At 39.5% G+C, this 19,197-nt stretch overlaps 1 protein-coding gene across 1 annotated transcript in view; it reads left to right on the forward strand.

The window, feature by feature from the left end:
* Positions 1 to 19,197, forward strand: part of LOC133423582 (sodium/hydrogen exchanger 9-like) — a 112,147-nt gene that overhangs the window by 11,803 nt on the left and 81,147 nt on the right. The window contains exon 5 of the mRNA XM_061713810.1: positions 1,477 to 1,592. Coding sequence (XP_061569794.1) covers positions 1,477 to 1,592 — 116 coding nt within the window. The remainder of the gene's footprint in view (positions 1 to 1,476; positions 1,593 to 19,197) is intronic.

The following is a 19,197-nucleotide window of genomic DNA, read 5'->3' on the forward strand; positions in this document are numbered from 1 at the left end:
AGTCATAACCTGAATTAATAGCAACAGTTCCAGACTCTGTGGATGTTAGTTAGCCTCTCAATATCCCTGTAACGTCCATCCGTCCATTCATTATTATTATCTACATTCATTTATTCCTATTCAGGGACATGGGGATCCGCAGGAGCCTATTCCAGCTACATCTGACTACAATTAAGCTAAAGCTCAGTTCACCATTCATTTAATGTTTTGCAGATACTGTATATCCAGTGCATGAAAGTGTTTGTCCTCTCTCTATTGAATGTTTTTTGGAACAAGTAAAGAAAAGATGTTGAAACATAAATTGATTTAGTTAGTAGTTTCATTTTCTATACTTACAAAAGTTTAAATAAATAGATTGTTCATGAGTTTTGCAAGGCTGATCACTATTTTCCAAAACATTTATTTATGCACAATGTTCTTTTATCTCAGCAGCAGACGCTGCCATTGTTGTGAATTTTTCAAAAAGTAAACTGCCTTTTGTGGTTCTTGAAACCAAGATTTCTATCAACGCACGCACGCACTCACACGCGCGCGCGCGCGCGCGCGCGCACACACACACACACACACACGCACACGCACACGCACACGCACACAGTTCCCTAACCTCAAATCTCTCTTTAAGATACATGAATAAGGCAGCTTAGTGTCTCGACCTGAGGACAGTGCTTTAAATCCCGGCCATGGGGACAGGTTGTGTGCGGTCACCATAGCAACAGAGAAACATGACCAGGCACCAGGGTTCTCCAGAGGACACGCTGCTGGCATATTGATTATTATGGGATGCGTCTCCACTAACTGGATTAGTACTTAACATACATCAGTTGGCAGTCTGGAGCTGAATTAGTGTTGCGTGCAGAGAAAAAAAGAAAAGCTTTTGTTGAACGTGAAGCACTTTTATAAAGGGAGACATTACTGTTGGCCACTCTGAAACACTTAGGTTTCAGATTTATATGATTATCGTCTTCCAGAGCTGATAAAAATTCCTTTCTTGTATTATTACTAGTGCAATGCCCTTGACAAAGTTTTCACCAAGTTTTTAGTCTTTCAAGTGATGCCGTGCAAATGCATACACTCAGAGTTCCATGAATCTCAATTATAATGGCGTGCTCATGATAGTTTCAGAGGAAGATAAGGAGAGAAATATGGATTGTTGCTTAGATAAACAGAGAACATTTGATGCATCTGCAAGCATGCCAGTGCTTGTAGGTGAAAGTGAGAGAATAGGAATGTTGATCCACATATTCACTTAAATGTGTTTGGAATAATTACAGTCACATCTTTGTTTGTCTATTTGTGAGAAGCAGCTGCAACCTAGAGAGGCGCCAACTCATCTGTCGGTTGCGACTGGCCCCATTACCCAGACTGCTGTGGGGGAGGCCCTGCTGTGGTTAACAGGATGACTGATAGACATGTGCTCGTCTGTACTCACTGATGGCCAGACTGTGTCTCATTGTTTCTGTTGGCTTTCAATGCCAGGGCCTGCACCTACGGCTTCACCAGACTGATGGTGCTGCTGGACCCGGCCAAGGATGGACAATTCTCCCTCACTGACTGTCTGCTGTTTGGTGCAATTATGTCAGCTACTGACCCAGGTACTTATTTTCCTAAAACAACAATACTGATACATTGATAAAGTTGATCTTTTTTAACTGAACTGCTTTACAACACATATAAAAACACTTGCTCACAGGCACATAATAATAATAATGATAATAATAATAATAATAACTTATTATTATTATTAATAATAATAATATTAATACTATTTTGAGTGCATAATGTATTGAGAGTCATCAAGCATGACTTTCTCATTGTCTCACAGTTTATTTGATACTGTAGAGGATATACCAGGACAACAAGTTCACAAATCAAGCGGCGTGGCATGTCCTAACACCTTTTTTGGCTGTTAGAAACCGCATTGAGTACAACTGAGATTGACAGATAACAGGATTTGAAATCCAACTTTATAATCAGGAGCAACAGTTGCGTAGATGCAACTGCTTTAAATTTGGTACACCTTTCTCCTGAGTGGTTTGGGAACAATAAAATAAGTGTGTTTAAAGAGCAGTCAGGTGGGATGTCATAAGATATTTTGTGATGACGTGACTGTCTCAGTGATAACGTCCCTCCTGCGAATGAATTATTGATACCAATAAGTGCTTGATCTCAGTGTCAAAGAGGAGCTGTGGATTATGGTTCAGCTGTTAGGGTAATATTATTTCGCTATGCCACATTGTGCTCATCCCTGCCGACCCCAGCACGCTTGTCACTTTGATTAGTATCAAAATGTAATACATTGAAGGCCCATGCGCCAGACCCCCGTAGGCTATTGCTATATCTTGAGTCCAAATATAGCACAAGCGCTCAGATTTTTTTTTTTTGAAAGGTTTCCTTATTTCTTTTTTCTTTTGCTCTGTGAATGAAGAAAAATGTGTTTGGCAAGTAAACCGCATGATTGTGATGTCTGCTCATTGTGCATGTGTGACCACAGCCCATTGCAGCTGAAATGATTCAAACATATCAAGCTTGGTGTTCAAAATAATCTGATTCTAATTCTTCATGCAGTGCCATCAGAGAGGTTTTGATATCAAATTTATTTTGCAGCAAAACAAAGACCCCAGAGATATCCAAGACCTGTTTTAAAAGTATTACGCTATTAAAAACAACTAAACAGCAGTGGGTGGATTTAAGGTTTTCTTTGGTACATTCTATGTGCAAAACATTGGTGTTATTGCTGCAAACCTAGTCACTCTGTTGTTTAGTGCCTAAACCTTTATTTATTTAGTGTTTAAACCTCCTGTTGAACAATGAGTTGTGTCTCCTTTATTGTGTCTGGCAGATTTATTGACCTAAAGTGACATTTTGCGGTTGTTATATGTTAAACAATAAAGGTACCGGAGTATTCTTTCAGAAAGTGAATATTTACACAAAACTGTTAACTTAATTCAAGATGAATGTTTAATTAAGGATTCAGTGACAACTAGTGGTGAAGTTTTACATGACAACTAACTGAATATTTCAGTGTAATTTCAGTTATAGCACCAAATCACAATTGTCCTGAAGAACTTTAGAGAACTTTACAGAAAACACTCAAAGTACCGGTATACAAAGTTAAATACGGGCCAATAAATACAGTCTAATGAAGTTCAGGTTATATTTCTAATTTAGTCTAGTTCATTTCTTCATTGTAAGTCAAAACCCAATTTTTTACAACTTATTCCAAAATTAAACAATTTTATATAATGCCATTTGATAAAAATACCTTAGTTAAGGAACCCGACAGATTGCATCAAATCTTTGCTTTGGTTGCTCATCCTGATCAAGACGCTTTTTCACCATGACCAACTTTGGTCTATGAGTAAGACTCCTGGTTTACATTTACAAATAATAAATATGACCAAAACCAAGCCAATTAAGTTCCTTTCATCTAAATAACGTGTTGATCAAACTGTAAAACAATATTTCTATTCACTCTATCAAGTGCAGCGACGAGCTCTAACAGGACAAGTGCGGACAGTCCGCTGTCTGAGGCCATGACGAGGTTGTTGGTGACTTTCACCAGATCTGTTTCCACACTATGATGTGATCTAGACCCTGACTAAAACTCTTCAAACAAGTACCATCTGTTCAAATGGTCAATTAGTCAAACATGAAACAGTTTTTTCAAGGAATTTTAGAAATGGGAAGTAGATTTGATATATGTCTATAATTAGCTAGGAGCAACTTTTTGAAGTTGAGGCTCAATTACAGTGCCATTAAAAACCTAAGGTACATTACCTGATGTTAAAGATAGATTGATTTAATCCAAAATGGAAGTCGTTATTAAGGGAAAATCCTCATTGAACAGTCTGGTTGGGATGGGGTCATGTTGAATAATGAGATGAAGCTATTGTTATTGCCAACTCAGAGAGCTCAAGAGGACAGAAACACCCCAGACACAAATTAGAAAAAAAACAGAGAGAGAAAAAAAGTCCTCAAGCGACCTCTCTGATGCTCATGATGTCATAAATACTGACATACAAAGGAGAACATGGCTCAACGTGATGACAACAGTGCTGAAAAGAGACCTTGGGTTATTCTTATTTTTTTCCATTTATGTTGAGAGTTAAGTATTTGTAACTTTGTGAAGAGCCCTTTTGTGCGAAAGGCTATATTTTCAGATTGTATAAGAGTCTTACAGCCCAGTCAAATGCCATATTCTTCCCAGCTTCCCCGAGGGCTAATTTAAGGCTGGCAGCTCTGAATTAAACCATGGAGCTACCTTCCTCTGACTGATTACCCTTTTTTTTTTTCCAGAGGTGCAAAATTGTCAAATGAAGTGTTGTACACTTTAAGGCCACATTCAGCTTGTGGGGGAGTGATTTCGCTTTAGCTGTCACGCAACATGAGACACAAATCAACAAAAGAGCTATTTCCACTATTTCCTATGTTTTATCTTTTTTTTAACCTCTGAAGCACTTTGGTTTGAATGTGTCATATGAAGTTTGACTTGACTGAAAAGCTAATAAGGTCTAATATAAAAACAAGGACACATTCGATCATTTTCAGCATCTGTGTAAATGTTTAAGTCTTCCATTACAATCATTTTATTTTTTATTCAATACCAAGTAAGATAAAAAGTCTAAGGATTAAGAGCGAGAGAAGACACTTCTTCCTCAGCCCTTGCCTAACCCTTTGTGGTTGAGAGAGAGAGAAAACTTGGTCTGTAACTATTCTTGGCATTATATAATTTTCTCATAATGGTAATATGTTTTATTTTTTATTATATTGTGTTTAAGCTAGCAGATCCCCTTAATGACTACAAAATGGAACTCTATACCATAAAATGTTTAGTCCCTTGGTGACATGAAAGCCTCTGTTTTCTATTCTTCTGTTTTCCAGCGGGTGATTTGTGCACTGTCAAGGGATTCAGAGTCATTAACTCCACATGTCAAAGACTCTGAATATAGCCATGTGCTGATTAGCACACTTTCCTCAAGGAGAAAATGTATTTGGGTCCATCATTAGCCCTTTCCCTGCAGAGTTTGCACCTTCATGTGAAAATTGCCATGTATCTGAAGCTCTGTCATCTCACTAGGAGAAAAGTGAAAAAACAAAACAATCACTGCTTTATTTCAGGTGCAAAACATGTGAGTAGATATGGAAAGAACCCAGTCGCTGGCCACATGAGCTGATACCTCTTTCTGGTTATGTTTTAAGATCCTTTCAGATCCATGACAGTGCTCACTTTTATTTGTTAAAAACAGCTATCTTAACTACACCATTTGCCATTGATTACAAAGTAAAACTGTAAAGTTATCTGCAATTCTTCAAGATGTGTCTGTGTACTACATGTATATAAGTAAAAATTACAAAAATTGAGCATATTACAGATAACCAATGGGTGCTTGCTTAACCTTATTTTTAATAATTGTGTGAAAGGCTCCAAATTGTCGCCAGCGCTAATGAGGGACTATGTGTCCAGGAACAATGGGGAACTGTGCTGTTCTGATTAGCAGCTCGATGAAAACCTTCCGCTTAATAACAGACATTACAGAAAAGTTGCTGTTACTCAGCTGGACGACTGAAAAGCTCATGTGTTTAAACAAAATCAGTGTAAAATATATTGGCTGCTTTTTAATATAAAGTGATTATGGAAATACGCTGCCATACTGTATGAGATTTGGAAGGACTGATAGTACTGATACATATAATTAGTTTCTGTTTTATGAATAGATTTATATATGATTGCACCAAAGATTTTTCTTCAATACAATCCCTCTTCCCGAGGAAGCACCAGGCGACTGTTAAAAGTAAAAACTCTCCTTTAACAGGAATAACCCTTTGACGGAACCAGACTCAGGAAGGACGGCCATCCGTCTCGGCCGGCTGGCGGTTTTAGAGGACAGGAACGAGGAGAGAACAGCAACAAAGACAGATCAGGAACACTACGCACCACTGAATTTAATCATAGCAAACCAGACTGCATATCAGCATAAACGGAACTTTCTCTGCATAGTCCTGAATCTTGGCTTTGAAATGGTTCCTATAAAGTAAAATTCACTTCACTTCACGTCGAACTCCAAGTCACAACAAAGTCCACACAACGTCTACTTCACTCAGAGAACAAAGTGTGCAAAGAGTTAAACTACAGTCCAGTAAATACAATCCAGCTTGGTCCATAAATATTCCAGTTCATTCCAAATAATTGTAATCTGGGTTTAATCTAAAGTATTCCAGTTCAGTCTTAAATTCAAAACATCAGTTCATTAAAGCAGATTAGAACCAAACAGATGGCAATGAATCTTTTTTTTTTTTCGCTGCAGTCTCCGAACCTGAGCCAACACAAGGCGAACATTGAGAAGAGGAAAGCAAATTAACTAACTAACAGGGCTAAAAAGCCTCCAGCAGAGCCAGACTCAGGAAAAACCAACTACCAAGACCACCTGATGGTCTGAGGCAGAAGGAAAGAAAGACAAACAAACATTGATACATATTTCAAGCTGTTTTAAAAGACACTAAAGAAAACAATGTCCATTGTTATAATAATGACATATACTGTACATATAAGAGGAGTAAAGAGAGCAGATATGAGCCCAGCGCATAACAGGAAGCTCCCGCCGCCTCCACACACATAACTCAATGGTTCAGGTCACCTAAGCCATCCCTTACTATAAACTATTGTCAAGAAGAATGAAGATGTTGAGTCTAGTCATTAAGACAGAGACAATATCTCTCTCTGAAACATAAACTGAGACAAGATAGGAAGCTGACAACTGGAGGGCTCTGCCTCCAGTCCACTTTTGGAAACTCCAGTTTAATCTGAGCCCAAATTGCTATAAGAAAATGTGGAATTTTAATATAATACTATTTAAGATGAGAAGGAGCTAGTTCCTTATGTGACGAAAAAATGTAAATTCTGTCCTGGATTTAACAGGAAGCCAGTGAAGGAAGGCTAAGTTTGGGGCAATGTGATCTGTCCTGTTAATCTTCATCAAAATCTTGCTGCAGCATCTGTAACCAGCTGGAGGCTGTTCAGATTAATTTGAGGACATCCCGCTAACAAGGAACTCCAGCAGTCCAATCTTGAAGTTACAAATAAATGGACAAGTTTCTCTGTGTCAGTCTGAGATAAGATGTTTCTGATTTTTACAGCGCCAAACTGAATCGAATCAATCTAAAAGAATTATCTGCTGAGCCCAGTGAAGTGGTCTGGTAGTTGTTTAGAGAGCAGGCTGTGAAGGAAAACAAATGGCGATGTCAGCATTATTTGTGGCTGGTACTCTTGGCAGAGTTGTTTTTATAGCCTTGCAAAGGACAAAACAACAACAACAAAACTCCAAACGTTGCTCGAGTGTCCTGAAGAAGGAAGGACAAAAGCTTTACAAGGCAGAGGTGACTTTTGAGTTTCGGGGCAGGAGAGCAAAAGAAGATAGCTTCCTCTCATTTTGAATGAATATGCTCTTGCTAACAGACACTAATATACTGGTTAGGTAAAGCACATATTTATTGATTGCTAGTCAGAATTCTTTCCTTCCTCCCAACATTCATAGTTTTTTGTTTTTTTTAATACAGTACACATTTTTTTCTTTTGGCTTGACGGGGTTACAAATCCTGTTTGGAGATTAAGCATCTCTTTACAAGAATGTTCAGGCCATAATGACATGTCACAACTGCAGTCCCAGGCCAGATGTCATCAGTCAGTACCAGTGTTGACGCGACATCACTGCTTATATAAATCACATGTCACAACTTGGGCAGCACGGTGGCTTAGTGGTTAGCGGTAACTGCTGCCTCACAGTAAGAACGTTCCCGGTTTGACTCCCGGGCCTTGCAGGAGTCTTTTTTTTGTGGACTTTGCATGTTCTCCTTGTTCTTATGTGGGGTTTTTTTTCAGGTACCGGTACTCTGGATTCCTCCTACAGTCCAAAAACCTGTATGGTACTTCCAACCCACACATCTGCAACTGCAGAGGTTTATTGATTATTCTAAATTGCCCTTAGGTGTGTGAGTGTGTGAGTGTGTGTGTGAGTGTGTGTGTGTTTGCCTAAATATGTGGCCCTGCGATGGACTGGACAGTCATCCATCCATTGACATCAGCATCCAGTGAAGCTGGATGTTACACAGGAATGTTTAGATGGAAACACTGACAGGTCGGGATGGCTGATTGTTAGTGATCACATTATCTTACTGAAAATGAAACAATAAAATAGTCTGAAATATGGGCTACATCAACATTTTGCCACATATTTTTTTTATTTTTTAAACTTTAACTGTACATATTTTACCAGTTAACAATGCTATGCTGTATAATTTGATGGAGTGGATGGACCCTTGGTGTTTGTTAGGACTCGACTTTCACGTTCAGGGATTGCTTCAGACACCAGCACTGGCATACAAAAGAAAGATCCTGATATCCTCTATTTTTGTAATTGACACTTTGCATTTTACCCATTCAAGCAAAAGCATAAGCAGAAATATATTAAAAAAGTTCCCAGCAAGAAGACTGAGGATTTCCACAACACATTTGTGTTGCCAGAGTGTATGTGGAACTTCTAAGATTTCTCGCCAGCCACAACATCCTGATGATAAAAATAAGCTGGGACATGTTATCCATACAGCACAAGTGAAGAAATGCATTAATACATGGGAAAGAGAGCAGCGGTTTCAGAAACACACAGCCTGGCGCAGGAGAACCAGCTCTCCAGGTAAATGTCCATTATTATTAAACATGTGGGACATTTATCTGCTTAAAGGAGGAGTGAATTAATCATTTTCTCTTCAAATTCAATGACCAGAAATCCAATGAGTTCTTCACATTGCAGCCTTGACCTCCATCTCCAGGTTTCACACCTTCATATATGTGACCCCTATCATCTGACATTGACTTCATCTAATCATCTACGTGACCTCAAAGACATTAAAGATCCAATTAGGGATAATGCTGTTCTAAGACACACATGTTAAAATAAATGGATGTATTTTAAAATTTAGGAATCCATAATAAAATGTTCATACAAAGCAGCTTGTTCCCTCTGCAGCACCAATTCATGCCCAGCAGCTGTTGGTTAAAATCAAGCGTCTATTTTCATTTACTGGAATAGTTTCCTTTTATTCATAAAACCTCTGCAGTTAATGTTCATTCTTTGTCCATGTTGGTCTGGTCCTGATAAAATGTCCACAAATCCCTCAAACCAGGAATAAATATTAAAGATAAAATAATAAATAAAATCAGGGATGATATAAAATGAACTGTGTGGGCCATTAAACCCAAAGTATCAGACCAAAAGAAAGCAAATGAAATGCTCAAATGCAGGTCTAATGTAGAAAGAGAAAAATGTTCCACAGTTTGGGGGCTTCAGGCGAAAAAGCTGTATAACCTCCGCTTCTGGGTTTTTGACCTCTGCGCTCTCGCTGCAGCGTGAAGCTGTACAAGTTCTGACAGGTAAAGTGGTGCCATGCCAATCCCGCTTTAAAAGAAACTAGAACCTGAACTCAAGAGCAAGCCAGAGAAGAGAGGGATGGCCCACATCATTTCATTCTTCTCAGAAGGCGTGATGGTCCCACAGATATGTTTATGTTGTTCATGATGTGATGTTTGATACGGTATTATTTGGAACTCCGTCTGGATTCTCTGTCTGAGTTCAACCCTCATGTGCACCTTAACGTTTGAGTAGATGATCATATCAAGAAGCCTTTCTTGCTTTACTGATTACAGTTTTTTTCTTTTTAAATTTGTTGAAAGAATTTAATGGGTGTTCTGAGGTTAATATTAAAATCATCTGTGGCAGCTGGAGCAAAAGGAAATAAAGTTTTACTTAGGCTGAGGGAACTGATTTGTCGACTTGACTTTTATCCATGTTTCCATGATAGTTGTACTAGTCTCATGCGCACTTAGCTATTAAATTATTAATTTCATTTGACGACCGGTTTCTTAAAAGTGCTGGGAACACACTGGAGTTTATCTAGTGGATTAAAAACCAGTTATGTTCTTTAGATTACTCCGTAGGGTAGAAAGGGAGCCAGACAGGAAGCACCAAAGGACCAAAAGCCCCTATCATTTTACTCACAGTAAACATCCACACAACCTAGGCTTGGAGGTAGGACAATGAAATGGCTGAAGTTTTGAAATCCAAGTAACGTCCACATCTGCAAATGAACACAAAAGAGTAGATACATGTCAGGAAATGCACCTGAACAGTATGAAAAAGAAAATAAATTGGTAATGGAAAATGGAAAATACAGTTATAAATACTGGATATATAGACAAGAGAACAATTGCAAATCATTACAGAAAACAAAGTATTGCATTAGCTGTGATCAGCTCTGGGAGCTGTGTTGGAGCCGGAATCCGAACTTTGTAAAATTCAGTCCAATTTTTGTCCACGGCAAAAGTTTTTGGACAGTCACACTCAGGGTGATACACTAGTTAAGTTTTGTCCATTTACAGGCAAGATTTTGTGCCAATAATGACATCACAATGATTAAAAACATAATGAAAGTCTTTCCTCCTCTGTCTTACCTTTGCCTGTAATATGAGTGCTCTTTTACACACACTTTTATTACATAGCGCTCGGGTGATGATAGCAACACTCAGTTGATTGTTATCTCTTTTGTCTCACCGTCAGTAAAACATCTGCCTCATTTGGTCAAATCCACAATCAAATCTCATGCTTTCTGACTCCGACGGTCATGAGCTTTGTCTCCATGAAACCTCAGCAGCGGCTTAATTTGGCCTAATAAGGCTTCAATTAGACCCTCTCAACTGTATTATGTCTGAAATAATCATCCACTGTCTCTACCTTATGGTGTTGCTGTGGAAACTGATGAACACTTGACAGCTGTAGGACTGGGTTGCTATGACAACACAGCCATCCCTCACGCTCGTGTGTTGGGAGATGGTGAGTGCAGCGTCTTGCAGTGTGAGTGGTGCATGACATGCTGGCATCAGCCAGCCATTATTTTGAGCTGGGAGATGGAAAAATCCTGACTCCAGGGCCTAACTCTCCCTTGCCGGATAAAGGATTTTCCCCAACCAGGAAGAGCTTTAAACCTGTAAAAGACCAAAGAACAAGATCTGTCAAAACAATTCTTGAGGCAGTCCTCTTGCTAGCCCTTGTATAGTCAGTCTGCTTGCTTCCTGGCTGTCTTGCCTTTCGCTGGCCTGGTACTCTCTACAGGGCCAAACATCACTTTAAGGGGGGACTCAAGAGCTGTTTTGTTTTCAATACGTTTCTCTGTTTCAAAATAGTACCTCTCCGAGTGACAATTTCCCTGCACAGACCTATACACAGTTACGTGCAAAACTTCGCACCCGTCTTCTAATCCTATACATTTCATATCTGTCACGGTTTGGAGATTGTAGCAGGACCCAAATGTAGGAGAGGAGGCGTCTGGAGTAGGTGGGAAAAGTAATTTATTTAAACATTACACTGCAATGCAGGGAAACCAAAAAGAATAAACCAAAAGGAAACTAGACTCTAAACTGAAACTCAGATAAAACCCCATAAAACTTAAATCCAGACATGCAAGCTAAACACGAAGAACCCAAGGAAACAGGATGCAACAGGATGAACCAAACAGTACGGACCAGCAGGCAGGAAACAAAGAACAAGACGATGTACACACACAGGGGCTGATGAGACACAGATGCAAACAATCAGGGCAGATGAGAACAGAGGAAGTCAAAATTATAACTAAACACAAGGACACAGACTTTCAAAATAAAACAGAAACAAAATAAACCCAAAACCATGAGAATATGTTTGGAAAAACGTGATATAAATCATCTTATTGTTTTAGGCACAAATACAACAACAAAACTCAGTGTTCCTATTTGTTTAACAAAAAGAAAGACAAAAACAATCATGTGGGTAACCTTAACTAACACATGATTCAATAGCGTATAGATCCACCTTAAGCAGCAGGACTTTCCCCATCCCTGCCATTCTGATCTGGATATGCTGTTGTGATTTGGATCTTTTACATGTTGTATTACCCAATTAAGATCATGCTTTAGATGTCGGACAGATTTTCTCACATTTGCATCTAGTATACTAAAATTAGCAGAAGAGCTCATGGTCCAGTCAATGACTTTAGGCTACGAAACGATCATGTGAATCATCATCCCTGAAGCTTTGTGTTTTACTATGAGTATGCAGGGTTTCTTCTAAAATGCTGTGTGTGGTTTCCCATAAACATGGTACTAGGCATTAAGGCCAAACAACCCCCCCCCCCCCCAAACAAACCTTCAGTCTTCTGATTGTTCGTTCATGGTCTTTATAACATGCTCATTTTGAGATGTACCTTTTGGATTTTGTTCTGTTTCTCTGAATGTTGCACAGCTTGACTTTGTGGTAAATTTGCTGGGATGCTGCTCACTCCAGGGAGGACTTGACATCCGTCTTGAATGCTGGCCACCCTTGAATAATCATTATCACTGTAGGATGTTGACCTCCAAATTGATTGGAAATGGTTTTATAATCCCATTTGGATTGATTTGTAGCAACTATTAATTATCTTATTCCATTACTCATGTCTTTACCTTTTGGCAGTGTTTAAACACCCATTTGAGAGCTCCTGACCAGCAAACTCCCTAAATGTTGTTTTTTATAGAGGTCTGCACATTTGCTGCAGAACCTGGCTGCAATGTGCTGTCTTAATCCTATTAAAAGTAGTAAGAGGGGGCACTTAGTGTTGTTTGTTGCTGTTCACAGGGATTTATTTTATGTTTTTCCATTAAAAAAATATGTGATTAAAAGAGCAGATCCTATAGTGTGTCTATAGATGTGTTCATTTGTTTACTGGATCTCATGTAATACAAAATAATCTAATCAAATGTCATGTAATCTACAATGTTACTGAACATGGTACAGCAGTTCTATAACAGAGATCTTACTGGCATTATTTGAGGTGCCATGACATGTGATGCTGACAGGCACATCACTGTCTCCCCAGTGTCAGTATTCTTCCTGTCACTCAGTGTCAACACTTTAGCCACCCCTAGAGCAACTTATGTCTGCATGTGTTCATTCATATGTGAAGCATATATGCTTCGCATCTTTCACACCATATTTACTGTGGTGATTGCCCAGTGATTCTTTTCCCTTTTTTTTTTTACCGGATATACTGTTCCCAAAGTCCGGCTACACACATTTAGGTAATAAAGCATTCATACATGTGAAGAAAATGATCATCATCAAATAATATTTTATGTACAGTAGCCCTACTACTCATTATTATTTATCCCAAATGGCTGAAGCCTGGCCGGAAAGCAAATTAAAGCCCCACTGTGAAGAAAAGAGTCACAGCCACTGCACCACAACAAGCAATAAGATATATTCAAATTACTTTAATACTACCTGAAAATGAGATGAGATTTTCTCTGTGGTCTCAAAGCCCCCAAGCAAATGGTAAAGTAATAACTTAAAAAAATAAGATAAAGACAGAAAAAAAAAACTATCAACAAAACCTTTTTTTAAATCTTACTAAAATGAAGTCTGGTTTTGCCTGAAGTTGATTAAAATGAAAGGTCACTTTTTAAGGGCACAATTTTGCAATTACTGAGGCACCTTTCACGTGTTTTCAGTAGTAACTTTATTTTCATTTTTATAAGAGAGAGAAACCTGAGTAAGAAGCTTTGCAAATCGTGATCGAAAAACAGAGCTCATAACTGTAATGCTCGTGCATTTATGTGATATGAGAAAAAACAAAGAGCAATTATTCCTCAAATCACTGAAAATATCAGTGCAGAGCGAGTTCAGATAATGTCGCCAAGAACAGTCACTCAACAGTTATAGATCAATATTTCATTGTGGCTGCAGTATATAAACCCCTGATTACAGATGACCGCACTTTTGAGAGTGCAGTGGTGCTCAAACCAGAGCCACTGGGCTTCAGAGATGTGGAAAATGATGTTTTATGCTCTCTACCATATACTCTGATACTAAGAATAGTGCATTTCTGGCATACATCAACAGAGCCTTATAGACTTGAATGCTTGAGCTGCGTTATGATGGGATCATGAAACAGTGATAAGACTGAATGCCTGCACTGAACACTCCTCGACGGAGTAGAAGAGCGCAATCAAGGTATATTCAGGGAAAATGCGGAAACTTGATGGATATCTGAGCTCTCAGAATTGTTATTGTTCAGGCGTGATTTAGGAGCTGGTGCCATGTGTGGCAACTAGACCTATAGCTAGGTAAACCAAAGACAAAATATCATCGCTGATCTTAATGTTAGAGCAGTGATACTGAATGGTACATTAATATTTAAGTGTATCATAGCAACAATTATTGAAATAACCAAAAAAAGGTTGTGGAGATGTTTGACCACAGCAGAACGTCACCAGCTTCTCTTTCCTTCACTTGCTTCTTATTCGTTTATATCATCTATAATATTCAAACTTGCTCTTACACTTAAAAACCCAGATGGTTCTCTGACATGTTGACAGCATCTGTATACATTAAAGTCTATACATAAAGCTTCTTTTTGCATGTATTGTAGAAAACAAAAGTATATATTATCGATAAACTGAAAATGTAGGATAGTATGCCAGAGTGTGCTATCCTACAACCAAGTTTCCATCTGAGTGGGCATGACAGAGGCGTTTTAATCAGAGACTATGTAGAGCTGAGATGATGCTCATTCCTTTGTGAGCTACAATTCTGCAGTTAGGAAAAAATTGTGGCGCTCAAGAGTGTTACTTGAAACTGGAGCTGACACTGAAAATGACTTCAGGGAGAAATAAATGGACTCTGTATTTCATGATGGTTGATGCTCCGGAACAGGAGTCTGTCGAAGGCAGAGGTCTCCTGGAGTCAGCTGTTTGTATTGCACTGCCACGTGTCAAAAACCATGTTTGACTTAATTCATCAACTATGGGACATGTCTAGTCCACATAGTACTTACTGGTGACATTACAGCCATAAGTACCAAAAATAGACACGCAGACACATAATAATGTGTCTGCTATGTGAGTGACAATTACCATTTAAAACATCATTAATAAACATCAAGACAAGTCAGTTATTTAAAAGTTTAACTTCTCTTTATTTTTTGTCACATTCAGACATTATTTGTCTTTTGGATCACAGTTATTGTCTATATGTCCTTTGTATCTTTGTTTCAGTACTTGAGTTGCTGTTTTGTTTAGTCATTTCATGCCTATTTCAGCTCGAGCATGGAGCCTGTGGTAATGTCCTTTTTTATGTGCTAGATCTTGTTCCATGGTTCAATCCTATACTGAACCCAGCGGCTGTTGCAGTGAGCAGGTCGTGTTTAAAAGGGCCATAATGATCATGCAGAACTGCGCTTGCAGAACTTGGGTCCCTGTAAATGGAAAAGGCTACTGCAACCCAGCACAGTACAAAGCTGTTCAGGCTGATCACCTTAATCCTGTGATGAAACGTTTCAGTACCGCTGGAGATGATCAACTTGCAATATACCATCGTAGTTAACAATGTTTTAAGTTTTTTTTTTCTTTTTCATTACATGATATCATCATGCTCTTCTGTGTAAGACATACTTTTAACAGTGGAGTTTCAGTGTGAACAAACACAGATCAAAATGCAGAAACATCCAAGTGCACTCTTCAATGTCTGCTTAACATCATTATGCGCAACGCACCTGTGTGTGGATGAGAAGAATGTTGTGATGAATTGCAAGTAGCAAGCAAATCTTATTATTTAAAGCATGGAACTTTTTTGCCTGCAGTTCCTTCACAGTATGCTGTGATTGCCTTCTTTTGGATGTTTTAATCAGCTGCAATCATAGCTCTAATCCCACTCCTTCTCCCACCAGCACCCTCGTATTCCCAGGACGCTGGATGTTATCTGTCTCCATTATAAACTGCAGCAACGCCCCAAGCTTAAACATATATGTAGATTCAGTTTCAGCGAATACGTAACGGTGTGAAACAGAAACACCTGCAGCACCAATAGAGAGAAAATTGGAGCAGCTGGGAGCTGTCGGCACCAAGATATTAACAAACCACATAAATCAGTTATCATATGGAGAAATAGTTATATTGTACTAGAATAATTATAATGATCTAACTTCACTGTTGTTCCCAGCAAATCATAGCCCTAGATGTATTACGGCTCAGAAACACCTGTAAGACATGTATATTACTTTATAAGAAACACCATCACACAATTTCATAAGACTTCTTAGGTCCGATGTGCTTGCATTTATTTAATCGTTTGTCCTCTTGCAAATTAATTATGCATAGCTATTTATCAATCTAATGTGTGCATATTTATACATTTGTTTTGTGTTTCTTTATTGTAAGCAATATGTTTAATGAGTTTAGGGATACCGTAATAAATGTAGACCTATCATTTATTTGGGTCACTGTGTAAAATGCTTGTTCATTTCGAATAAGAAAGATTTTTCAAAAACAGCTATGGCAGAGAAATGTGCACCACTGTGATGCAAGACCATCTCTTCAGGAACTAAAGTGTTACCTCCTGTAGTTTAAAAAAAATAAATATCAACCTTTTCTTGCTTGATGTAGGCAAGGTCTAACATCCTGGTGTCAGTGTGAAAGTTGGGAAAATGCAGTTCATCAAATGACCTTGAGGTGATGGCTCTAAAAACAAGTCAGTCTCCATTCACCGCCATGTTAACAGGTCCAACTTCAAATAAACATATTAACAGCCTGGCAAAAAAAGACTACATCTTTCGGTTCCCATGACTAGATTTCATAACCATGACAACTGTGCAACGGGGGAGACATTTTATGTAGCTCATCAGGAAAAATGCATTTCATGCATTTTATGCATACAGTAATTAGGGGCCGGCTGGCTGTGATAACAGCTGGGTGTCATTTTTACTTTGCACTTCATGTGAACGTAATTGTACAAACAGAACACTGTTATCTTTGGTTCATTCCAGATTGGTCCAGGGACAAGCATAGCAAAGAAGGTCAAACGCTGCCAGCTTGAGCTAATCAGAAGATGTCCAGCTAATCTCTAGCTTGTCGACTCCTAACTCAACAGCTGAAGAGGAACAGCTAGCTCCGGCTGGCCGAGCAACAGTCCAGGTTATCCTGGATCGAGAATCGCAAATCAACATTCATTCAGTAAACTACCTTCCCCAGAGCTCCACCAGGATCTGAGCTGTGTCAGGGCTGTTCTTTTCCTGCTTCAGCTAGGACGGAGCTCAACCTCAGTCCTGGTGGACGATGGTTTCCGGTAAATGTCCGGGGGATGTCAGCTTATTCAGTTGGAGCTTTGAGCTTGCTCATCTATAGCTGTTGTGTTCGCTAGTGGAGGCTCGCGCTAATGGTTTCCCAGGTCCCAGCAGAGCTGTAAACTTTCAGAACATTCGGTCCTTGTTTCAGCTCTATTTTACTCATTTCAAATGCTGTTTTGGTAGCAACACCTGAAGATGAAGATGGATGGACAGATTTGGACAGAATTAATGTAAGGTATTGCTAGTTAGCATAATAGGTTAGCATAGCTTAAGCTAAATTAGCTATCATGTGGTGACTAAAATTAGATGGGGTGTTTGAACCAGCTGCTGGACTTGTTTGCTCCGCCCATTGATTAACCAGGATTGGGCGGTGTGAGCTCCTGTCACCCAGGAGCCCTGAGTAATTTCATCTTCAGAAAACCGGATGACATCACAGAAGTTTGGCCCAGTTCTTTTTATAATGTCTCTGGGTGTAGGCTTTCAATTGCTTTTTGAAACTTGTTGCTGGTATATTTTCAAAATGAACATATATTTTTGGGGAAAAAAAAGTTGGTAATTGTCAGTTTCAGTGTTCCAGTGTGCATATATTGCATCCTGATAAATGTAGATCCTCATAAATTGATCTTGATAAATCCTGAAAAAAAAAAGTCAATAAGGAATAAGTCAATAAGTCTCTAAACTTCTAGTCAATTCAAAACCAACGACCTGTCCTCTGGATCCTGTTCCTACATCCTGCAGAGCATTTTACCTACCATCAAACGTGCAGTAAACCACATTATTAACTCCTCTCTTAAATCTGGTATCTTTCCCTCTGCCTTCAAGCAAACCCGACCCGGGTTTGCTTGAAGGCAGCAGTGAATGATCCACTCCACTGCTGAAAAAATCCACACTCAACCCTGCCCAGATGAAAACTCCCAGCCGGTCTCACTGCTCCCATTCATGTGTAAAATTCTAGAATGAGCCATCTTCAGTCAGGTCTCACAGTTTCTTCACGACAACTGCCTGTACGATCCACATCAGTCTGGCTTCAGGCAGGGCCACTCCACTGACAGTCACTAGGGGTTGAGGACAGGATCTGCCCTCCTGTGGTCCATGTCTTACCTTACAGGAAGATCCTTATCATGGCAAGGATGAGCTGGCAACAGGGGTGTCACAGAGATTGGTGCTTGGCCCTCTTCTCTTTTCACTGTACATCATCTCAGTAGGTGAAATCATCAGCTCTCATGGCTTCTCCTACCACTGCTATGCTGATGACACCCAGCTTTTCCTTTCCTTCCCACCTGATGACACTGCCGTCTCAATGCGAATATCGGCCTGTCTTTCTGATATCTCTGCTTGGATGAAGGACCGTCACCTTAACCTAAATCTGTCCAAGACTGAGCTTATTGTCTGTCCAGCCGGTCATTCCTTACCTCCTCAGATAAGCATGCACAATCTTCGTGCCATTTTAGACAGCCAGCTGACCTTTAAGGAGTAGGTTGCTCTAGACCCTATCTGACAACATACGCCACAGCTTTGGTTCAGGCTCTGGTCATGTCAGGCATTGACTACTGTAATTCCTTACTTGTCGGCCTCCCTGCGTGCTCAGTTAAACCTCTACGGATGATCCAGAATGCAGCAGCATGTGTGGTCTTCTACCAACCCAAGAGAGCTCATGTCACTCCGCTGCTTATCTCTCTGCACTGGCTTCCAGTTGCAGAACACATCAATTTCAAAGCTCTATTTCGGGTTTACCATATAATAATTACCCACATGGCTGCTGCCTACCTGCACTCTTTCATCCAGACGCTACACTCCCTCTCGATAACTACTGTACGCCCAGCCAGTGAAAGACGCCTGGTGCTTCCACCACTACACGGCATGAAATCAGACTCTTTTCCTCAATTGTTTCCAGATGGTGAAATGACCTACCAAACTCTTTCTGACCCGGAGGGTCCGTACCTACTATTAAGACCAAGCTAAAGCATTTCTACATCTAGTAAACTTCTGTGCTCATCAGAATGAGTTAGAAATATTTGT

This window comes from Cololabis saira, chromosome 22 (assembly GCF_033807715.1).
Source record: "Cololabis saira isolate AMF1-May2022 chromosome 22, fColSai1.1, whole genome shotgun sequence".
NCBI lineage: Eukaryota > Metazoa > Chordata > Actinopteri > Beloniformes > Belonidae > Cololabis > Cololabis saira.